Source organism: Protopterus annectens, chromosome 7.part0 (genome assembly GCF_019279795.1).
Source record: "Protopterus annectens isolate FY-2018-M chromosome 7.part0, PAN1.0, whole genome shotgun sequence".
Lineage (NCBI taxonomy): Eukaryota > Metazoa > Chordata > Ceratodontiformes > Protopteridae > Protopterus > Protopterus annectens.
In genome coordinates this window covers 1,546,237,588-1,546,260,250 of record NC_056739.1, presented here as the reverse complement: position 1 = coordinate 1,546,260,250, position 22,663 = coordinate 1,546,237,588, and the positions used below count along the sequence as shown (strand labels likewise).

At 40.2% G+C, this 22,663-nt stretch overlaps 1 protein-coding gene across 1 annotated transcript in view; it reads left to right on the top strand.

Moving 5' to 3' along the window:
- The first annotated feature begins 425 nt into the window (after positions 1-425).
- The window catches only part of LOC122807119 (haloacid dehalogenase-like hydrolase domain-containing 5), an 865,954-nt gene continuing 843,716 nt past the window's right edge, over positions 426-22,663 (top strand). Inside the window, exon 1 of the mRNA XM_044078093.1 lies at positions 426-691. Within this exon, the coding sequence (XP_043934028.1) occupies positions 575-691 (117 nt within the window). The 5' untranslated portion in view covers positions 426-574. The remainder of the gene's footprint in view (positions 692-22,663) is intronic.

Sequence of the window (22,663 nt, the reverse complement as noted above, 5' to 3'; positions counted from 1 at the left end):
AAATGCACAAACCATTGTGTATAAGGTTAGAAAATGCTAACAGACGTCTGGAGTTAATACCTCTCAACTGTCCATATTTTCCCAGAATGTCCATATTTTTTGCAAGTCATTGACAGTTTAAGTCACTAAATAATGACTTAAGTCTCAGCCTTCATATCCTTCAGAAAATATATTCTAATAGAAAACATGTTACTCTATCAACTTTATAATTTTACAAGAGCAGTAATTACATTTCCCTATTTTGAGCATTTGTTTCCCCACCCACTTTATTTTTGTCTCTTTCCAGATTTCTTATACTAAGAGGTTGAGAGATACGAGCGACATCCACACCCTATGGCTTTTTCTAAGTGAGGACAGCCTCTCTTCCAGTTGAATATTGTAAAACAACATCTGACTTTTCGTCAAGGCACCTCGGCCCCATTTCAAGGGGCTCCTCCTGCACCTCTGACGTCACTAGTACAGCTCGTAATATGGAGGTTGTTTTGAACCTCCTGTCGAACAGTGTCGGTTGGGAAAGTTAAATGTTGAGCTGTCTACTTCTGAACATTACTGAATTACAGAAGAAAATAAAAAGATGAGAGGTTTTACGTTGTTCTTCCGCCGGGCTGTTGGTGTATTAGGTATTGGCAAAACAGTAAAGAAAAGCCGGCTTTGGCAGTGCGGCTGCTTTGGAACAGCTGTTGACAATAAGGTAAGGATCGCAGCCTTTGTGGCTGCGAGGGGATTTTATTTGTGTGATTGCATGCCGCTGGGGTAAGGGTGGTAACGTGTCACTATCTGCACATGTGTACGAAATCTGTGACAGAGAAATCGGATGCATTCTGCACGTCCATGTAGTTTACGTGGTGGGATTAATGTGAAGGTGTGTAACCGAGTTGGAGAAGACACTCCGGTCCGGTGTGAATTTGAGTTGGACAGCCCACTGACTGGGATGGGCAGGGGACCACATTCCTGAGTTAGGGGTTATAACGGACGGGTGGAAGTTTTGCTTTGTCACTTGTTCAGTAAAAGTTAAAATGTTAGTATTTGTTCCAAAGCATAACGTATATTGATGTCGTGTAGCGGATGTTATTGCAGGCGTATGCATTCCTTTGTAGGCTGGTTTAGAAACGAATTATGTGTGTGTTTGCAAGAGACTTTGCTGCTATCTTAGGGGTACTGTTTCAGAAGCATTAAAGCATAGGTGGCATACATCTCAAGTGTACCTGACTAGGGGGAACTAACCTTATTTTTTTGTGTGTATGTATTCCTCATTGAATATTGAAAAGGTCACATTCAGCGTTAAGAACATTTTTAACTGGTATGTATAGTACTGAATTATATTAACTCATCCAAAGAATGCTTGGTAAATGTAAAGTAACACCGTTAACCACGTGTACAACTAGGCATACACAGTGTACTCAAACGAGTACATGCTTTTCCTGGAAATGTCATCACTCAAATTAGAGCTGTGTAAATAAATATTTGCAATATAGCGGTATACATAGAATTTAGGTGCGAAAGGAATACACCTCTAAAACTATTTTTTATGGTTATAAATGGTAACCGATGAAAAGTAACATACCTCTCCCTGTATCTGTATATCTAGAGGTGAAGGTTGAGTGCATTTTTAAAATGATAGATGGGTAGTGGGGGCAACAACGTCAGGTTTGAGTACAATATGTAAATCTGTGGCAACACTCCTGTATTTAACTGTTATGTGAATTTCCTAGTTGAAGTTGTTAGTAAGTTGTATATGTATGTGTTTCACTTTTTCCCATTTGTTCTATGTTGGGAGAGGCAGTTTTCCACATTTTGGAGAGGAAGATTGAGTGCTATGATAGGTGCAACCAGACATTCGTCTGGTAATCCCTGTGTACTGATAATATTTTGCTGAAATTTGATGATCCAAACTTTTTCTTCATAGTTTTGTGTGTACAGTCGGTTTAATTATGTCATAATTTCCATATTCTAATGTAAAGGTTATGTATTTGAAAAGGGGAGGGTAGTAACATTGGTGATTAGTACAGAAATATGAGGAAGACATTGTTTTACTTGTGTTTGTTTACTGGGGTAGAGCACTGCTGTCCGAGGACCATTTTCAGACTCTGCCCCTGGAGCTCTATTGGTTAAGTGACGTGCTCAGAGTCACACAGTTAGACAATGCAGGCTAAGGGAGTCAAACCCTGGACCACTGGAATATATGAAACAACTCCTTATCACTCAGTTGCCTCCATCAAGTACCAGACAAAGTTAAAGATATGCTGGTAGTACTTCCCAGTGCTAGAAATCGATATATTTCCTAACTGATGTTTTGCTTTTGCAATGAGTCACCCATAGCTCTTAACTTTCCATCTCCAAGATGTGGTACACTACGTCTCTGTGTGGGGCAAAATGTGGAACATTTACAGTTTTTAAAACAGGAATGTTCCAGCATGGTTAAAATATTTTGCTTAATACTTATAATTGTGAATGAATTAATATGAGTCAGTGCTGGTTATTTTGTATATTACAATTCTTAACTGTGAATGTGCTACAGACCCTTTCGGTGTGGAACATGGAGTTTTTAAGACTCAAAAATGAGGAATGTTAAAACTTGAAATGAGGAATGTTCCTCTTTATAAGGTACAGTTGAGAAGCCTGGGCTAGTGACATTGTGCTTTCAGGTTTGTTGTGTTGTGTTAAAAACCTAGAGTATTAAACACTTTTGCTGCAGGCTGTAGAAAAAGTTGCATACATTTTGGGATGCTGAATTATTGTCCTTGTGTTTGAGGAGTATTTGTCAACAAACGTGTTGCACTGTTTTTGTTATTCATACACTGAGACTTGAGTACAAATAACCTTTTGAAAAAGATGATTATTGCTAAGGTGTAGGAGTTGTGTAATTTGTAGTACTGTACAGCCTTTGTGTGAATGTTACTTGTCCAATTAAGGATAATTTGGGAGGCACTGCTTTTAATCCATTTGCTTGTTGGGGGGTGGGCTGCGTATGTCAGCATGGAGTGCATTTTTAGCGTGTACTTGTATATAGAGCATTTACATCATTATGCACTTGCCCCGCAAGACTATGAATTTGCTTGTCCCCCAGCTGACAAAGGACTGTTAGGGAAGAGAGGTTTATTCTATTGAACTGTTCTATGAGCTGTAGAAATACAGCCAATTAATTACACACACAAATGGTCTATTTTTAGTACTTGCATATTATCAGACTTATTTAAACAGTGTAAATATAATTTTGAGGAGTATGTCAGGTTTTTTAATCGAAGAGCTTTGAGTGAATGTGTTTAGTTTGTTGTAAATTGTTGTTTGCACTATTTCATCATAACATATTCATATACATCTGTTTTCCAGTGCCATTTTCTTTATTCAAGAAGCAGTAGAAAAACAGAGTCCATTAGTGTTGGGCCACATGATTAAGGATATAGATGAGATAAATGTGGACACGTGAGATTACAAGAGTATGCATATAACCCAGTGTATGGTATTTTCATTAAGACCTGTGCTCTGGCAAACCTGGTAAATGCAGTAGACTAGTACCACCTCGTCAAAAAGGCCTGTCAAGCCTGATTGAAGCATAATCTTTGACAAGATGAACTGGAAATTGAAAGTCCTGGTTTTCCGTGTAATGCTTTGATTCCAAAGATAGCTGCTAAGTATTGATAAATAGGATACCAATGACTCTACTCGCTGCTTCAGACATTAAGCAGTAACATTTGACAGAGGAGACTGGATATTTCGTGAACTTGTTAATACAGTTTTACTGTTATATTAATTGTAAATTTGCCTATGTCAGTAGTGCTAATTCAGCAAAGATGTTTATCCAGTCTCCTCTTTTTTTCTTCTTCTTCTTCTTCTGTGTATCCAGGAGACAAGGTGGAGGGGCAGTACAACAAGTTTCTTGGTTTGGGGTTCAGAGTCTGTTGAGGAGGAAGACATACTAGAAATAATTTGCAAATCCTGCTGAGATGAAGGTTTGCGAAGACTGTGAAGGATGTCTTCAGGATCCATGACAGACTTATGGGAGTCTGACTCGAAGATACTGACGGTCCATTATTCATGATCACAGCCTGTGCTCCACCACAGTTCTGTGAAGATGAGGAAATGAGAACATTCGGGCAGAAATTGTAGGACCTCTTCAGTAAAGTAGGCCAAAATGAGCTGTTCTTGATATTGGATATATACTGACTGCTCTTCAGTTTAGGTGGAACAGGAAGTGAAGCTTGCCTTGGGTCTACAAAGTTGAGGCAACAGGAATAATGAAGGAAAAGCTATTCTGGACTACTGTTTGGCAAATGGGTTAATAGTGGCCAATGCATGGCTCACTTGGAGAAACTGTTACAAGATTGCATACAACAATGGGCAGCATATGACTTAGGTTGACTTCCTCCAAGTGAAGAAAAGTACATTTGGGTCAAATTGGAGATTGCAAAGTCATTTCTAATCGGTCCCCAGCATAAAGCACTAGTGGTTATAGTTTACTACGAACAGTGGTCTCACAAGTTTTCAAGCTTAACAGAGACAAAGCTAAAGACCTGGAAGCTAACTTGAATTGCAATACAAGTTCAAGGAAATACTAATAGTTTTAGCAACTTGGGAAGAAGAGGAAATAAATGGGGTAAAAGAAGAATGGCACTGTTTTCAAAGTATGTGTGAAGGTCAAAGTATGTGTGAAGATGGAACAGATAGATTTGTGGTTGAGCTTAGTGTGGAAGTAAAGTGCACAAGGAAAGGTGGTGGTGTAATGTAGAATTCCAGGAGGCTATCACAGGAAAGGAGGAGTGCAGAAAGATATAGAAGATAGGAAAGATGGACCAGAACAATAAGGAATACTGGGTGCTAACAGGCTAAGAGCGCAGTTACAAAGGCAAAGAACAAGGCATCATAGAATCTTTTGTCATCTTCTGCAAAGTTGCTCAGCCCATAGCACAAGACAATGATAGACAAAGCAGATAGTTTGCAGATGTTATTCATAATGGATACCAACAACCGTTTGCTCACCAGTCCAGAGGATATCCTGGACAACTGGAAGGAGTACTTCAAGAAACCTCTAAATGAAGAAAACCCCATGTAAGCTTTACTGTCGAGTACTTCAAGAAGCTTCTAAGTAAAGCAAACACAATGCAAGCCATACTGCTGCTTACATAATCTATAAGGAAAGAGAATCCACTGCAGAGGAAGTATGAAAATTGGGGAAAGTGGCAAGGTCGGATGACTTCACAGCAGATATGATGAAGATGTTTGGTATGTTGGGGGAGAAATGGTCCCCTGGTAGTACTTATCACAGTATGGTGTAACGGAGGTGTCCAAGATGACTGGAGAATAAGCATTTTGGTGCCAGTATACAAAAACAAAGGTATGCACAAATGGCACACCTTTATAAAAATATAATCTCCTGTAACACTGTATGAAAATGTAACACTGTATGAAAATGTTAGGGTGACTGACAGACATGTGCAAAGAAGAAGAATGCAAGATGGGAGATGAACAATTTAAATTTAGATCAGAATGTACTATAACCAGTCTGATTTTGGCAGTGAGACAAATAGTGATGGAGAAACTGGCAAACAGGAAGGAGTTCATATGAGTATTTGCAAATGTGGAGAAAACCTGCAACTAGATTCATAGAAATTTTTGTTTTGCTTGCTTGTTTATTTATTTGCTTTTGTTAACTGGCAGATTCCATCTGGGAACTGAAATTCCCATTTTCAGTGGAGGCATGGGGAGAAAAGCTCCAAAACAAGGATAGAAATACATTTTTCACAATTCAAAAGAAGAATAGTCAACAAACATTATTTGCAAAGCATATCGGATTAAGGAAATTGTTTTCAAAATAATATAAGTAAAATCAAAAATACTGTGTTAATTCACTTGTCTAGTATCCATAGTGGACAGAGTTAAGATTGCATACTTCAAACTATAGGTGTGATACAGTTGCATAGGTTAATACTTACCGGGTGATATTTTAGGGTGGATTTGAATTGTTGCAGGTTGTTTCAAAGCCTGATGTGGTTTGGAAGGTGTTCTGTACCTTGGCGATACCGACAGAAAATATTGAATCACCATAATAATTTGATTTATCAGCAACAGGTAGAACCCTAAAACCCTCAAAACTTTTAGTATATGCCATTGGATGAGATTTGACAGCAATGTTTGTTTTAAATGGATAGTGAAGTATTATTTGTGCTCTGAGTAGCTGGGAGAGGGTAATGTTTTTGAGGAAGTTCAAGCCATTTGAAGGTATTGAGCACCATGCAGTGGCGGGAGTGGTTTGGGTGGCTGCTGTCAAATTTGCTTATGTTGTAGGTGCTTTCTAATTTTGTGTTTTGGAAGAGTTTGAGATCTGTGAATATTGCTGAGGCATGTAGAAGGGTAGGAAGGAGAAGGGAAGTAGCAATTTTTTTTTTTTTTGTTACTATGATCATTTAGCCGGTGCTTTGCTCTGTAAAGAGAACCTAATTTACAGTGTGTTGTGTTTGTGTTTTTTTTTTTTTTTTTTTTTTTTTTAATACTGTAGTGTCAATGTGTAGACCAAATTTTAACTTGCCAGTTATGATCCTTGGTAATTTGTGTTTGTGATGTTTTCAATTTTTGTTTTGTTTGGAGAATCGAGGTCAGTGTTTTGATTTATGGTTTTGGGAAGGAACAGGATTAATTTGAGTAATTGAGATTTATTTAGTCAGATTTCTATACAGGTTAAACTTCTTGTGTCATAGTTTCTAAGATGGGAAAATTTTGGGCTGGGCAAAATAAAACTGAGTTGTCAGCCTATAGTATTGCGGTGGCAAGTTTTGATTCTTTGTGCATGCATTAATGAAAATTATATAAGTGTTGTCCCAAGTATGGAGCCTTGGGGGACTCCTGTAGTGATTTGAAAGGAAGGTGGAGTGGGAGTCGCTCCATTATACAGACTAGGAGCAGTTGTTTAAGTAGCTGGTGAGCCAGCTAGCTGAGGCCTGTAATATTTAATCTTTGGAGTAGTAGTTGATCTGAGACTGTGTCAAAGACTTGACAATTCCAGGAAAAGGGTAGAGACAAAATTAGCTGTTTGTACTTTAGTTAGTGGTATCTAGGAAATACAGTAGGGCGGTTTCTGTGCTGTTGGAGTCAAAAGTCATACTGGGTTGGTGAAAGTAATTGGTTATCAAGTAGAAAGGCTAGGACTTGCTGAGGTATTCATTTTTCAAGTACTTTGGAGAGGGCGGGAAGGATTTCTATAGAGCTATAGTTTGACAGTTCAGTAGATGTGCCACCTTTGTGTAATGGGATTATAAAGGAAGCTTTCCATAGGGCTGGGATGTACTTTGGATCTATTAATTAGGATAGATAGAGGATAGCATGTGGTGTCAGTGGCTATACTGAGGTATTTGGGTGACGGTCTGTCAGGAGCTTGTGTTGTGTGTTTTTGTTTTTTAATGCATTTTTTGATGGCATTTGTCTAGATGGTTGTTTGCTTGAGCTGTGGGTGGAGCTATGGTTGGGGGGTAGGTGGGATTGGTATATGTTGGTGGTTGTTGTTGTTGTTGTTGTTTGGGTTAAGTAGAGTACTGGATATGAAGTGTTTATTGAATTTGTCAGCAGTGTCCTTCTGGTTTCAGATAGAAAAGGATTTGACTGGGTTTTCTGCCATGTTTTAGGTGGTTATTTAGAAAGCAAATTCTGGCAGTCCTGTGATGGCTTGAAGTGTAGAAATGTTGATTGATTCAGTTGATGTTATGCACATGGACCCAATGACACAAGATTGAAGATTCAAAGAGGGGTTCTCTTTGGGAGTGGGTGTTCTTTAGGGTTCATTTTTGAGCTCACTGCTGTTTGTACTGGTGATGGACTACATCAAGCAAACAGTCAGAGGGTCAGATCAAAAAAAGCTGCTATATGCAGATATGGCACTACAAGCAGAGTCTGAACAGGAATAGTACCTTTTAAAGTGAACAGGCAAAACAGACTACTGAAAAACAAAATAGAGAAGAAACCACACAGTAGCACGGAACCAAATGATAAAGCGCTTTTCGTTTATTCCAATAAACTTCTTCAGATCAAGAAAAACAAAAAGTCACAGCTTAAATACTCTCTGGGCTAATACTTACAAAGTCAATTAACTACTTAAAGTGAAAGCTGACTTACAAGACACGCCCTATTTGCAAAAATCTAGCCTACTACTAAGCTAGTGAGGCAAAGAAATAATAATTACAAGTATTTTGCTGAGTATTTTTTGCTGAGAATTTGTAGTTTTATCTTGATACTTTACTTATTACCAATTATGCTCAGCACACTTGATGTGCTTCAGCATACACAGTTTAGTGCACTAACATAGGTATTTGTATTAACTCAGTTTTACAAGCACCAGTGGAGTTTTTATGCACTTATAATTATTATTTCTTTGCCTCGGTAGCTTAGTAGTAGGCTAGATTTACACATTTTTTATAGACAACGCTAGTTGTACTTTTAGTCTGACTATTTGGATTTTTAGCTTTTACTTTAAAAGCAGTTTTTAGTCTAGTTGTGTTCTCAAATGGGGCGTGTCTTGTAAGTCAGCTTTCACTTTAAGTAGTTAATTGACTTTGTAAGTATTAGCCCAGAGAGTATTTAAGCTGTGACTTTTTGTTTTTCTTGATCTGAAGAAGTTTGTTTATTGGAATAAACGAAAAGCGCTTTATCATTTCGTTCTGTGCTACTGTGTGGTTTCTTCTCTATTTTGTTTTTCTGGAGTAGTACCTTTATTAAGGGTACCTTGGGTCCAGGCTGTTTTCAAAGCATATAATCCCCCCCCCCACACACACACACATTTTTACGACTTTGCATAAATGTATGTGTTCTTTTGAATTACCGTTTCATTGTTTTAAAATTTAGTTCTTGCTTAATACAGCAGTATTTGTTAGTGTGTTTTACACTTGTAGTTTTGAACATTTTCCAGTAAACAATGAAACAAAATGCAATGGCCAATAATGACAGAAGTACCCATAAAAGGCCATGTGGATGCTGTTTTTATCCACCGGTATGCATATTTATCAGTCACAGCCACACAGTCTACACAATACGTGTCTGATTATGATAAAAAAATGGCCACTGTAAAGTATTCTAATTATCCAAATATATGCTGGACCTGCAAAGACAGACTAATGACTTTTTAACTTTATCAGCTCAGCATGGTCTCTCATTTATATACACAGATATCAGCCAGATCCAGCAATTATAACTCATTTTGCTGATTGTGTTCTTCTCGGATGTTTGTGTCAGAAAATTAACATTAATAATGACCAAAGTAACATATTTTAAATTTGCTTCACACAAACACGTGGTAGCTATAGTAAAGTATTCCAACTTGATTCACAAATGCGTGCATACTAGCCCTGCAAAGCCAGGTTAAAGACCAATGTAAAATGGTGGTAAGAGTATACGGTACTTTTATCCACAGTTGTTCTGAAGAAATAAATTACATGTAATTTTTCCCAAGCCACAAGTAAAGTACATGATGAATTGTGTAAAGATCATTACCATACCACCGTAAGACCCAGCCATGTGCAGTACAGTTTAAACAGAAGAGTATTTTTGATCAGAACATAAAATATTAATTATTTGGTAACGTATAGGAAAATATTTCATGCTCTCCACCCTCACTATCGAACACAAATTCCAGAGTTGAATGTGTGAGGCAAGATATAAGGACAGTAGGTATTCCAAGGCAAATGTTTATTTTAAAACTTATAAAACTTTTAGCGCTTTCATCTGTTTTCTAGAAATGGACCTCATCAGAAGGCCGATAGCATCTGGATAAAGAAAACTAAATCCATCTATACTCAGGAGTCGCATCAGCTTCAGAAGGCTGATAGCATTTGGATATCGAAAACTGAATCCATCTGCACTCACAAGTCGCATCCAACTCCTTTAGCAGCCTTGTGAACCAAAACTTAGGAAAGGAGAAATATTGTTTCCATGTACTTTATAATGGAATGGCAAGTAAGAGTGCAGTCAAGTCTGTCTCCAGACAGTTTTATCCTTTGTGATTTATTTCTTCTTTCTTCCCAGATTGTCCTCCTCCCACACCTCCCTGTAGCCAGTATTCTTATGTTCACGTACCAGATGTTTTCCTCCTTTCCACAGATTGTGCCAAACTTCACTCCTCCTTACGGTTTCTCGTCACTTTCAAAACCCTGTCCTTTGTCTTTTTTTTTTTTTTGGCAGTCACCCTTCCATTTGTTTAATGCCTGCTTAGTGACCACATAACCTTCCTAGAATTTAGTAGAACTGCATCTTGTTCTCCATATACATGACAGTCAAGTGTCATAGCTGATAGCTTCTGAAGTTAAGTATGTTTGTCTCCTGTTTTAGATAAAGTAGGGCATTTGTCAATGGTATACATATATATGCAACTAGGAACTGATGTACTATGTACAACAAAGTGCTCTTTGACTACAGTCTGCCCTTGATATAGTCTCCTCTGGTGCCTTTCTTGTACAGTACTCTTAAGATGGTCATACTGTTCCAGAACACCTTGCACATAAACCTGCAAAGTTGGGTACCATGGAGTTTTTTTCATCAAGAGATGCATGCAGTGATTTGTACCACTACAGGTACAGTATAGATATTTACAGAATTGTACGTACTGTGCTCCTAGGTCCCCTTTTTCAGATAGGCATGCCCCCCCCCCAACTTTTTTAAAGAAGCTTTCTTGAAAGGAACCAGCTATGTAGATTTAGCATCCCCCTCCAGTATTCTTTCTGTGCATTTTTCATAGATTCTGATAAGGCCACCAGAGACCATTGTACTATGCTTTTCATGTTTACATCCACACCCTGTAGCTGGTGCAATTTTTGTGACCTGGCCTGCTACCCTGTTTGTCTGAATTTTGGTTTGAGATGATAATCTGATAAAGGCCATACTGCACTGTTGAAAATATGTAAGCACATATTCATTGTAGAGCCATAGCAAATTAAATGTGTCCAAAGCACAAGAAATTTAGTCCTTTGGGTGGTTTGAGATGGAGGGCTTCTGCATATAGGCTGTTGAGAATCAGCTTTATTCCTTAATTTCTTGGTTTGAAATGTAGCTGTGTCCTTGCTTTTGAGTTACTGCCTCTAGCAGTAGTCATAGTTGTGCTGGGTGGCCTCTTGCAAGTGTTTAATTTGTGTGTAATGGCTTGATCGTTTCACATTATATTTTGTCCATGAACTCTGTGCCACATGTAGGCCTCAATTCTTCTTATTAACTGTGGACCCCATAGTCAGCTTCATCAAGCTGTATCTCCTTGGACATTTGTAGAATAATTTAATATCTGTTTTCCTTTCCATCTTTAATTAATGAAGGCAGCATCCCTAATTGTCCTGTGACAGAGAGGTGGGATTCAGTCTTCTCTTTTCAACCTGTACAAATGCCTTATCTTTTCCTTTACTCTTTTCAACCTGTACAAATGCCTTATCTTTTCCTTTACTGTATACGTTAATAATTATTATGTCTACAGATTCCCCATAAGTAGCCCTTTCCTCCTTGTCTTAGCATGTGCTGCTTCTTCATTGGATTGATTAGTGTTTATCCAAACCTCCCAGAGGAACACTCCACCCCAGTCTGTTGGTTCTCACTTCACCTGCCTAAACAAGTATCTTATTCCTAAATATTTTAAGGTCTTGCCTTGCGCAAACTATCCTCGTTATTCAAAAAGCATTGGTTACTCTTCTGTCTCTTCTTCCATTGCACACAGGTTGCTTTTCTGGCCCATTTTAATCCTTGTGTTTTCTTTTTCCTTTGTTATCAGAGAGCTGGTATAAGGTCACAAAAGTCCTAGCTCTCTGCTTCCTCTTCTCCTAAATCTTCGTTCCCCTTTATACTTCAGTGTAGACATTTCTTCAGACTTTATGTAAAGCCTTTTCGGAAAGATCAGTGGAAATATTCCTTTTCAGAAAGATCACTGGAAATATTGCCACTGCTCCTTCCCATTGACAATCACCAGCTTCTGATGATGCCATCTGTTTTTTATAGTTAGGTGCTATTACTGTAATCATGTAGCCTGCCTCAAAGCAAGAGGTTCTGTGGTTCAATCCTCGGCTGGGGTGCCTTCTGTGCGGAGTCTGAATGCCCTCCCTGTGGTCGCGTGGGTTTCCTCCGGATGCTCCGGTTTCCTCCCACATCCCAAAGACATGCTGTAGGTGGATTGAACACTCTAAATTGGCCCTAGGTATGAGTGTGTGCCTTCAGTGGAAGCTTGGGCGCCGGGCTGGCAACTCGACACTGTAAAACTCCACTGCCAGTCATGAGCAGATAGGTGATCGCTGTGGCAACCCCTAACTGGGAAAAGCTGAAAGAAGAAGACTGTAATCATGTAGCCCTTCATTAGCTTGTAAGTCTTGAGGGTGTCAAGTGGTTCCTCCCATCCTGATCATATATTACTCGGGCACTTCCAGAAGTACATCCTTCTACATCCCCGCTTTAAAGCCTTTCATCATACTGTGAAATCTGTGGAGAGACTCACTCTTCAACTAGCCTGCCTGTTTGGTAGGCTGTTACATGTACTTGTCAGGCATGTTATGGCTGCCATGTGAGGACACACAGAAAATCCTCAACCTGGTTATGCTGGAGCTAAAGTATGACAGTATTTAGATCTGTAGAGCTCAGTATAGAAACCTCCTAGACAGTAGGATTTAACAGGTCTCTCCCAGGCTCAGATATAGTTTGCAAAGAAAATTATATAACAGTGGTGCTTCTGTATCTTTCTCGCCCTTTCTTTGCAGTCCATTCTTTCCATTTTCTAATCACCTGTTCCTTCTTGCGTGTCTTGCTTTCTCTCCCCTGTCCCCTCGCCTTTCTCCGTTGGTCTCAAACCTGATGATCTGTGTTGTCCCTGTAGTGCTTTGGATGCAGCAGCTCTTGTCAAAGTCCTCAAAAGCCCAAGAAAATGTCACTGAGTGGTTTTATCCAAGGCTTCAAACACTATGCTCATTATTGGACCTTTTTACTGACACTCAAAATTTTGTGGAGAGCCTTGTTTTGCTGATATTTAGTTCCTTTGCCATTCAGGAATGACTACTTGCTGTGCTTGACTTCCTTCTTCCTATGTTGTTTGTTGCTGGCTGGCATTGTGAAGATGTCTCACAACTTTTTTGTCAGAACTGTCCTTAGTGGGTGGTTGGGTGAGATTCCAGGGATGTCTGCACTTTTCAGACCCGATTCATTTGTTCACCCTAAGATCTCACTTTCCCCCCTTGTCCCTAACTATGAGTTTTAGATATTCTTGAATTTGTGAAAGAATGTTTTCATTGTGTTGACTGCAAGACCAGTCTGTTGTACCAGTACAGCCACACTACCGAGAGTCTGGTTGTATATGACGGCCATAAAAGATACCCATGTTTTGTCAATGTTCTTGAGTGAGCCAACAGATGACTTATTTTTTTATTTTTTTTTTTTTACAAGGTGAAAGGGAAATCATCCATAATTAGGCTTTTGCAGTTTAGCTTTTTAAACTGGAGGTGAGCAAGCAAGCCGTATGTCTTCTTTATTTTTTATTTTGTGGCCTGTCCTGTAGAAATTTGGTGGGCATGTTAAGGTTTGTGTGTGTTTGGTTATTTAATTAATGAATTAATCAGTTGCTACCTTAAAGGAAAACTCCACCTTCTCCTACAGTTTAACTCAACTTTTAGGTTGCTTTTATCCCTACAGTACGATACCAGTACCTTAAACCTGCTTGAGCTTTGTAAAACTTTCATTTCCTCACTTTCGTGTCAAAGGAAGGGAAAGACTACCCACTTTTTTTTTTTTTTTTAGCTTGATTTCTCAGATAAGTTGCAGAGAAATTTGTCTACACTTGCACGACATACCACAGACAGAAAAAAATGTCAGGAGCTTGGGCTGCTATAAACAAGAACAGAGAGGTGTGAAACTGTTTTCCATTGTCTTTATTGCAGAGAGGAAGAGAAGTTGCACTGACTGATTCTTAACTGCTTCCAGTGCAGCCATGCCTTTTATAACAAAAACAGTGCAATTAGATCAGTTAGTGGTTCATAGGTAGTTGTCATCTTTTTTGACAAATTTACATAAGTAGCATCACAGTATTGAAATGCTAAGCTTTACATGTTTGTAATTTATGCTACTTTACATTTTAAGATGACTTGATTGTAGTATCGGGTCTATGTTAAATATTCAAATGCTTAAATGTTCAAATCATTAAAGATCTACCTTTAGTGATCGAACATTTGAATGTTCGAATATTTAAAAAAATTAAAAAATAAACCAAACAAAAAGCTAAAGGGTGTAAGCAGGGGGGGGGGGGGACCCCCTGCACCCCCACCCCCGCTATATAAATATACCAACTCCAAGATCACACTACTGTGTAGGAAATGGGAAATTTTCCATTTCCGCACTGCAGCACACTGAAGTGCAATCTCAAAGTTGGTATATTTAAGTAAGAAGCTTGCCCCCCTGCTTACACCCTTTACATTTTTTTTAAATATTCATATTTTATATATTCGAACATTTTAATTGTTCGATCACTAAGGTTCAATCTTTAGTGGTTCGAACAATTAAGTGTTCAGACATGTAACATAGACCTGTAGTATCAATGATGTCTGTGACTTTTAAAGAAAAGTCACAAAATATTTTTCTTGTAATTCTTGTAAAGTATCAGCTCATTTACCAAAGTGTAGAGGGAGGAGCTGTCAATTCATCTTGGATTGCAAAAATATATTTTAAGTAAAGGCCTGCAATCTAGCAACTGTTTTGGTTGCAGCTGTATAATTCCTTTGTATGCTGTAAAACAAGCTCTGAGGCATGCACAAATGAGAGCCATTCAAGAACTAAAAGAAGCAGTCCTGTTATAGTGTATAGGATGACAGTGATTGACACTAATCCCATTATATGCCCATGGCTTGGGGATAGCCAGTACTTCTTATGTGTAGCATGACTCTTAATAAAGCAGACTTGAATGAGGCTTGAAGAAAAATAAGATCACATTGATATATCAAGCTCCATTGATATCCATTTTGCAGAAAACATATTAAATTCTATAAGTAGTAGTCGGAGTGATTTTGAGAGATTTTTTACTTCTAGGGCAGAGTTTTCCTTTAAGCAGGTTTTCTTCTGGGACACATTGAGGAGTCCCAGCAATTCTAATATTCTGCCTTCTAGATTTATTTTGAAAGTCATCCAGGTTATCTTTCTATATTCGGCATGTGCATGTTAATGCTGTATTGTCAGCAACTTGTGCAAGTTTTTTGAATAACATGCACAACTGCTCCTCGTGCAGACTTTTGAAAGTTAGATATCTGATTCTCTTTAGGCAGACTCCTTACTTGTAATTTTTTTTCCTTGGATAACTGCTGTCCAAAGAGAAGGAAAAAAAGTGTGTTTTCTGGAGGGTGAGGACAAAGCTGAAAATTCAATTGCAGTGTCTGCTGTGGCAATATGGTGTGTTGCCATCCACGCCAGAAAGAATAGGGCAGTGCATGTGTAACAGGCCAGCACAGTTAGCTGGAGTTTTACAAATAATTGTCTCATTTGACTAGCACACTGACTAGTACAGATGCTTCTGTTAAAAATGTATCAACAGTGTTGTTATAACTGATTTAAATGTATATGTTTAAAGAATTTTAGAAGGGAGGAGTAGAGGTTTTTGAAGTTGTTCTATAATTTTCAAGTACTGCAACAGATCTTAGCAAAGCTCTGAATGTGTATTGTACTGAGTTGGGTGATCAAATGTGATGTCATTCCATAACCAGCACTGAGAGGGTGGAACTCGCGCAGAAGCTTGTTTTCTTTGGAATCTGATATAAAAATCTGTGACAGTACTCCTAGTTCAGTTGTTGAGTTCATTTAGTTGGAAGCTCCTCACATTGTCTTGCGGAAGTAAGCATCTCGTCTTGCCTTGCTGTGTTAATCAAGTTAGCTAGGTAGTAGTTATTCTTTAGACAGAAAGCACAGTGAGATTAGTCTAGTAGTGTTTTTCTATATCTGTTTGAATCTGTCCAACTGTTATTTTTATTTCTTCTGTGACTTAAACGCTTTATTGTATTTTGATATGTAGTATTCTCATGTTTTCTATTTTATTATTTGACTAAATATTTGTATAACTTTCATTCTTGCTGGTCTTTTAGAGAATGATTTTAATGTCTTGAGAGTACCTGTGCTTATTTTAGGGACACTGTTCTGAAAAGTCTGGTTGCTTTGGTTACACTTTACCATTTATGTTAGTATTGATTTTACTCGCATAACTGGATACCTTCGTAAGAGCCTGACAGTGGTTGACTGGTGGCAGCGAGGTTACTTTATAGTCTGGGCAGAAGGAGTACAGCTAGTAAGTCTGTATCAGCCTTTCCCAGGAGTGTGTGTGTGTGTGTGTGTGTGTGTGTGTGTTTTTGTGTGAGAGTGACGCAGAGAGCTGCATTTTAAAATAGTATGTAAATCCATTCCTGTTTTTAGTGACAGTCTCTCACTGGTGTCAGTGGTAAGGATTGAAGCTCCTTTATTACAGGCTCAGGGTAAAGAGAGGCCATCGACATTTGTGGCAGAGCGTGGGATGGAGAGGCCATCGCATATTTGTGGCAGAGCGGTGGGATGTTGACTTAACTTTAGTAGCTTGTGGGCAGTTGTCACTGAAGGTGTGTGTACTCTCAGCAGCTGCAAGGTAAGCATTCAGAGTTTCATTTTCACAATGGTTAAACAAAATTAAGTAAAACTGTTTAGTCAGGAAAATTGGAGATGTCAGCAAAGGAGGTATGTAAGGCTGACGGGAACCTTGGCAAAGGTGTGCAAAACCAGAGGACTGGTGCATGCTAACTGGACTAAGAGGAAATGATTTCAGCATTAATCACAGCTGCAGCATTGACCAGGAAGACAACTGTTCTGGTGTTCGGGATGTTCATTCTTCAGAAACAGGACAGATCACCATTTCCTCAGAGGACGTAAAAAAATCGGTCTGGAGTTGGAGACTTGAACTGGAGGCTGAATATGTTTGGAGACCAAAGAAAAGCAGCAGCACCAACATGAGCTGAGAAAAGCAGCAGCACCAACATGAGGCTGAAGAAAAGCAGCAGCACCAACATGGCATGAACTGGAAGCCAAATATGTGGAGACCGAAGAGACTGTGGCATTTAGATATTGAAGAAAATGAGAGACTGTGGTGATTTGGAGGCTGAAGAAAAAGAGAGTGAGCGAGAACATGAGGAAGATGTTGACTCTTCGTCAGGGTCATGGAGGTAATGGGGAAAGGAATAACCATACCCCAGAAGCAATAAAGCTCATAATTTGCAGAGGGGGATGACTTTGATAGTTTTACTCCTAGTTTTGAAAGTGTATGTAAATAGTATAATGTTGACCAAGAGCTCTGGTACAGTTCCTGAACCCCTTATTGCATGGAAATCTGTAACTGCTGTTTTTAAATTGTCTAATGCATGGAAATCTGTAACTGCTGTTTTTAAATTGTCTAATGCTGATAGTTCAATAAATTAGTCTATCATAGTTTAAACAGTTATAGTACCCGAAGCTTACAGAAAAAGGTTCTTGAGCATAGATGCAAGACAGATAAGTATATGTGATTTATATTGCTGAGTTACCCACTTATTTCCATAGGTATGTGAGTGGGTGTCAGGTCATCACTTTTGAAAGACCGGCAGGTCTTTTGGTGAGGGGACAAACCCTTAATACTTTGCCTGAGTACATGAGAATCTGGTTGGAAGACTGGGAGTGTAACACTGCAGATGAGCTGGGGGGAAAAGGGGATCTCTACTTGGTAAGCAGGGCATCACTGCACAAGAAAGAGAGATGCAGTGCTGCACTTGGATATAAGGGAGCCCATGGTGGGTAGTAGAAGTCTACCAGTAACAGGGGAGCCATTAGTTCTAGTACATGGCCATAATCAGGGGTTAGATGTTTTAAATGTAACCAGAGGGGCCATGTAGCATACAGATGTCCACTGAAATAGGAAATGCACCCCGGGGATCACTTCTTTGTGTCTGCTGGACAGTGGTACAGTAAAATAACTTTCTTGGGTGGCGTAAGCTATGGAACCTTGCTGGCTAGACTTGCGTAGGCCCTTGGGCCGATAGCCTAGTACCTACCACGCTGCTTCGCAAGGGACGGCTTGCACCTGTCACCCCTGGGCTTCCGGATATTGGCAAAGGCTCTTGCCACCCCCATAGTGCCTTTTTTAGGCAAGGCTCAAATTCTAAACCTACCACCCTAGAACACCAAAAAGGAAAAAAACTAAGGGTAATGCTGCTCAATGCCAGAAGTCTCAATCTCAAGATGCACGCACTCGAGGCCCTTCTCAATATGGAGAACATCGATGTCTGTGCTGTGACAGAAACCTGGTTCAAGGCTCCTGAGAGCACCCCAGCACTAACAGGTTTCACCTCATATCATGCGTTCGCCCCAAAATCCGGACAACACCAAGAAAGGAGGGGTGTCCATATTCATAAAGGACACCCACACCTCAAGGTTGGTGGCAACGCATGATGCATCGGAGACCATCCAGGTGCAATTAACCATAGGCAAGACTGCTCTGCAATTTGTAGCATGTTACAGGCCACCCTCTCAAACTCAGGAACCTCACATGGCCTTCCTGAAAACATTGGAGGATAAATGTATCTCCAAACACCATCATACTAGGTGACTTCAACTACCCTAATATAGACTGGGAACACTACTCAAGCCCGAACACTCTAACCCAAAGATTCCTGGAGTTCATAAACTCAAATGCCATGGAACAACTAGTCACCATCCCACAAGAGGAGAAAACATACTTGATCTCATCATCACGAACATGGGATCAAAATGTTCAACACCGAAGTATACCCTCACTGGTGAGATCAGATCATAAACTAATCTCGCTGGAGGTCCTCATCCGCCCCACCTGAAACAAAAAAGACCACAGTGAAAAACTTCTCAAAAGCCGATTTCACACTTCTAAAAACTAGTGTGGTCTCCTTTAAGGCCCCTGAGCCAGTGGTAAACATTACTCAAACAGCTGAATCACTTACAGATGCCTTCTACCAGCACCTACAGGACTGCATGGATCAGGCAATCCCAAACAAAACTAAGACTCTCTGTACCAAAGGCAAGCGTCCAGTCTGGTGGACCCCAGCCATAAACAAGCTCTACAACAAAAGGAGGAAGCTACTACAAGATAGAGCAAAATCCTTGAAAGGTAAGACACCTTTGATCATTATAAGTAAAAACTAAGAGCTCTCATAAAATCATCCAAGGCAAATTTTGAGAGAAAAATCGCCAAGGACTCTAAAGAGAATCATAAGGCCTTCTTTAGCTATGTTAGAAACCTAGGAGGAAACTCCCAGATATGCTCAGAATTAGTTCAAAATGATGTGAAAATTACTGAACCTACACACATTGCCAACATACTGGCTGACAGGTTCAGTGCAAACTTCTCCCCTCCCCCAAAAGGAGAGATATCTATTCCAGAGGATTGTAGCCCCCAAACATCTCCAACGCCCAGGTGAGAACTGCCCTCACTAAGGCAAAAACACAGCATCCATGGGACCGGATGGTGTCCCCGGCTGTGTGCTTCATGAACTCAATGAGGAATTAAACCCACAGTTAGGACAGCTGTTTAATCTTAGCCTCACCTCAGGACACGTACCCAAGGAGTGGCGACGGCGACTGTGGTCCCACTTCATAAGGGCGGTGCCTCCACAGACCCTGGAAATTACCGCCCCATTAGCTTGACAAGCCTTATCTGCAAAGCCATGGAGAGGATCATAATGGAACTCATAAATAAAGACATAGGGAACTTGCAGACTTTGGATCCAACTCAGTTTGGCTTTGTCAAAGGCAGATCCTGCCTCTTAAACTTGGTTGACTTTTGAGACAGTCACCAAGGCCATTGATGAGGGAAAGGCAGTCCATACAGCCTACCTCGACCTGGCAAAGGCCTTCGACACAATACCCCACTCAGGTATCATCGAAAAACTCATCAGCTTGAATGTAAACCCATACATCACAAGATGGGTTGCAAACTGGCTAAGTGACAGAACCCACAGGGTCAGAGTTGCTGGAGCCATGTCAGACTCAAAGCCTGTCACAAGTGGTGTCCCACAGGGCTCAGTCCTGGGTCCACTCTTGTTCGCATCTACTTTTCTGAAGTACAAGCAAACACAGGAGGTTATGGCTGACAAAGTTTGCAGATGACTGCAAACTGGCCATAGTCGAAAACACATCTGACACAGATATCCTCCAGAAGGGCCTCACAGAAACGGATAACTGGTGCCAGAGCCATGGCCTGAAGTTAGCGCCAAAAAATGCATAGTCATACCCTTCGGGAAAACAAGGCTACCCTAGCTACCATATAGGTGGCAATCCACTGAGCACAGAAAAAGTCATCAGAGATCTGGGGACCCAGGTTGACAGTAGCCTTCGGCCAATGTCTTGTACCATGTGTTATTTTATATTTCACTTGCTGGTTTGCTTTTAGAGAATGATTTTAATGTCTTGAGAGTACCTGTGCTTATTTTAGGGGCACTGTTCTGAAAAGCCTGGTTGCTTTGGTTACACTTTACCATTTATGTTAGTATTGATTTTACTCCGTATAACTGGATACCTTTGTAAGAGCCTGACAGTGGTTGACTGGTGGCAGCGAGGTTACTTTATAGTCTGGGCAGAAGGAGTACAGCTAGTAAGTCTGTATCAGCCTTTCCCAGGAGTGTGTGTGTGTGTTTGTGTGAGAGTGATTCAGAGAGCTGCATTTTAAAATAGTATGTAAATCCATTCCTGTTTTTAGTGACAGTCTCTCACTGGTGTCAGTGGTAAGGATTGAAGCTCCTTTATTACAGGCTCAGGGTAAAGAGAGGCCATCGCATATTTGTGGCAGAGCGGTGGGATGTTGACTTAACTTTAGTAGCTTGTGGGCAGTTGTCACTGAAGGTGTGTGTACTCTCAGCAGCTGCAAGGTAAGCATTCAGAGTTTCATTTTCACAACTAAACAAAATTAAGTAAAACTGTTTAGTCAGGAGATTAATACTGAAATCATTTCCTCTTAGTCCAGTGACCAGGAAGACAACTGGTCTGGTGTTGGGGATGTTCATTCTTCAGAAACAGGACAGATCACCATTTCCTCAGAGGACGTAAAAAAAATCGGTCTGGAGTTGGAGACTTGAACTGGAGGCTGAATATGTTTGGAGACCAAAGAAAAGCAGCAGCACCAACATGAGGCTGAAGAAAAGCAGCAGCACCAACATGAGGCTGAAGAAAAGCAGCAGCAGCATGAACTGGAAGCCAAATGTGTGGAGACCGAAGAGACTGTGGCATTTAGATATTGAAGAAAATGAGAGACTGTGGTGATTTGGAGGCTGAAGAAAAAGAGAGGGAGCGAGAACACGAGAGGAAGATGTTGACTCTTCGTCAGGGTCATGGAGGTAATGGGGAAGGGAAAAACCATACCCCAGAAGCAATAAAGCTCATAATTTGCAGAGGGGGATGACTTTGATAGTTTTACTCCTAGTTTTGAAAGCGTATGTAAACAGTATAATATTGACCAAGAGCTCTGGTACAGTTCCTGAACCCCTTATTGCATGGAAATCTGTAACTGCTGTTTTTAAATTGTCTAATGCATGGAAATCTGTAACTGCTGTTTTTAAATTGTCTAATGCTGATAGTTCAATAAATTACTCTATCATAGTTTTAAACAGTTATAGTACCTGAAGCTTACAGAAAAAGGTTCTTGAGCATAGATGCAAGACAGATAAGTATATGTGATTTATATTGCTGAGTTACCCACTTATTTCCATAGGTATGTGAGTGGGTGTCAGGTCATCACTTTTGAAGGACCGGCAGGTCTTTTGGTGAGGGGACAAACCCTTAATACTTTGCCTGAGTACATGAGAATCTGGTTGGAAGACTGGGAGTGTAACACTGCAGATGACCTGGGGGGAAAAGGGGATCTCTACTTAGTAAGCAGGGCATCACTGCACAAGAAAGAGAGATGCAGTGCTGCACTTGGATATAAGGGAGCCCATGGTGGGTAGTAGAGTCTACCAGTAACAGGGGAGCCACTAGTTCTAGTACATGGCCATAATCGGGGGTTAGATGTTTTAAATGTATCCAGAGGGGCCATGTAGCATACAGATGTCCACTGAAATAGGAAATGCACCCCGGGGATCACTTCTGTGTGTCTGCTGGACAGTGGTACAGTAAAATAACTTTCTTGGGTGGCGTAAGCTATGGAACCTTGCTGGCTAGACTTGCTTAGGCCCTTGGGCCGATATCCTAGTACCTACCTATGAAGCAAGGTGGGGAACAAAAGGTGAGAGAGCCAGTAACTGGGGAGTAACCGCGTGCCAGTAGTAAGTTTTCTGGAAACAGCGGTACCAAACTATCACTGCAGTTTGTATCCTATCTTAGTGGATGGAAGGCAGGCCACTGCTAAGAGAGAGACAGACTCTGACATGGCCATTATGAAGCCTACATTGGTTAAAGAGGAGCAGTACTTGCTTGGGAAGTCCACTCCAATCTGAGCTTTAGGAGGGATCCTATTCTAAATACCTTTTGGCTAGGGTTCACCCTGACAATGAGGGAGGTAAAGGAAGCAAGCAGGTAGCAGTGTTTCAGGATATTTGTGCAGATGTCTTTATAGGGAATGATTTTGAAAATGCGGTACCTTGTGAACATGCAGTTGGCGACAGGCATGTAGGTCTGGTGGCTGGAAGAACTGGTTCAACTCCTGAGAGCACCCCAGCACTAACAGGTTTCACCTCAT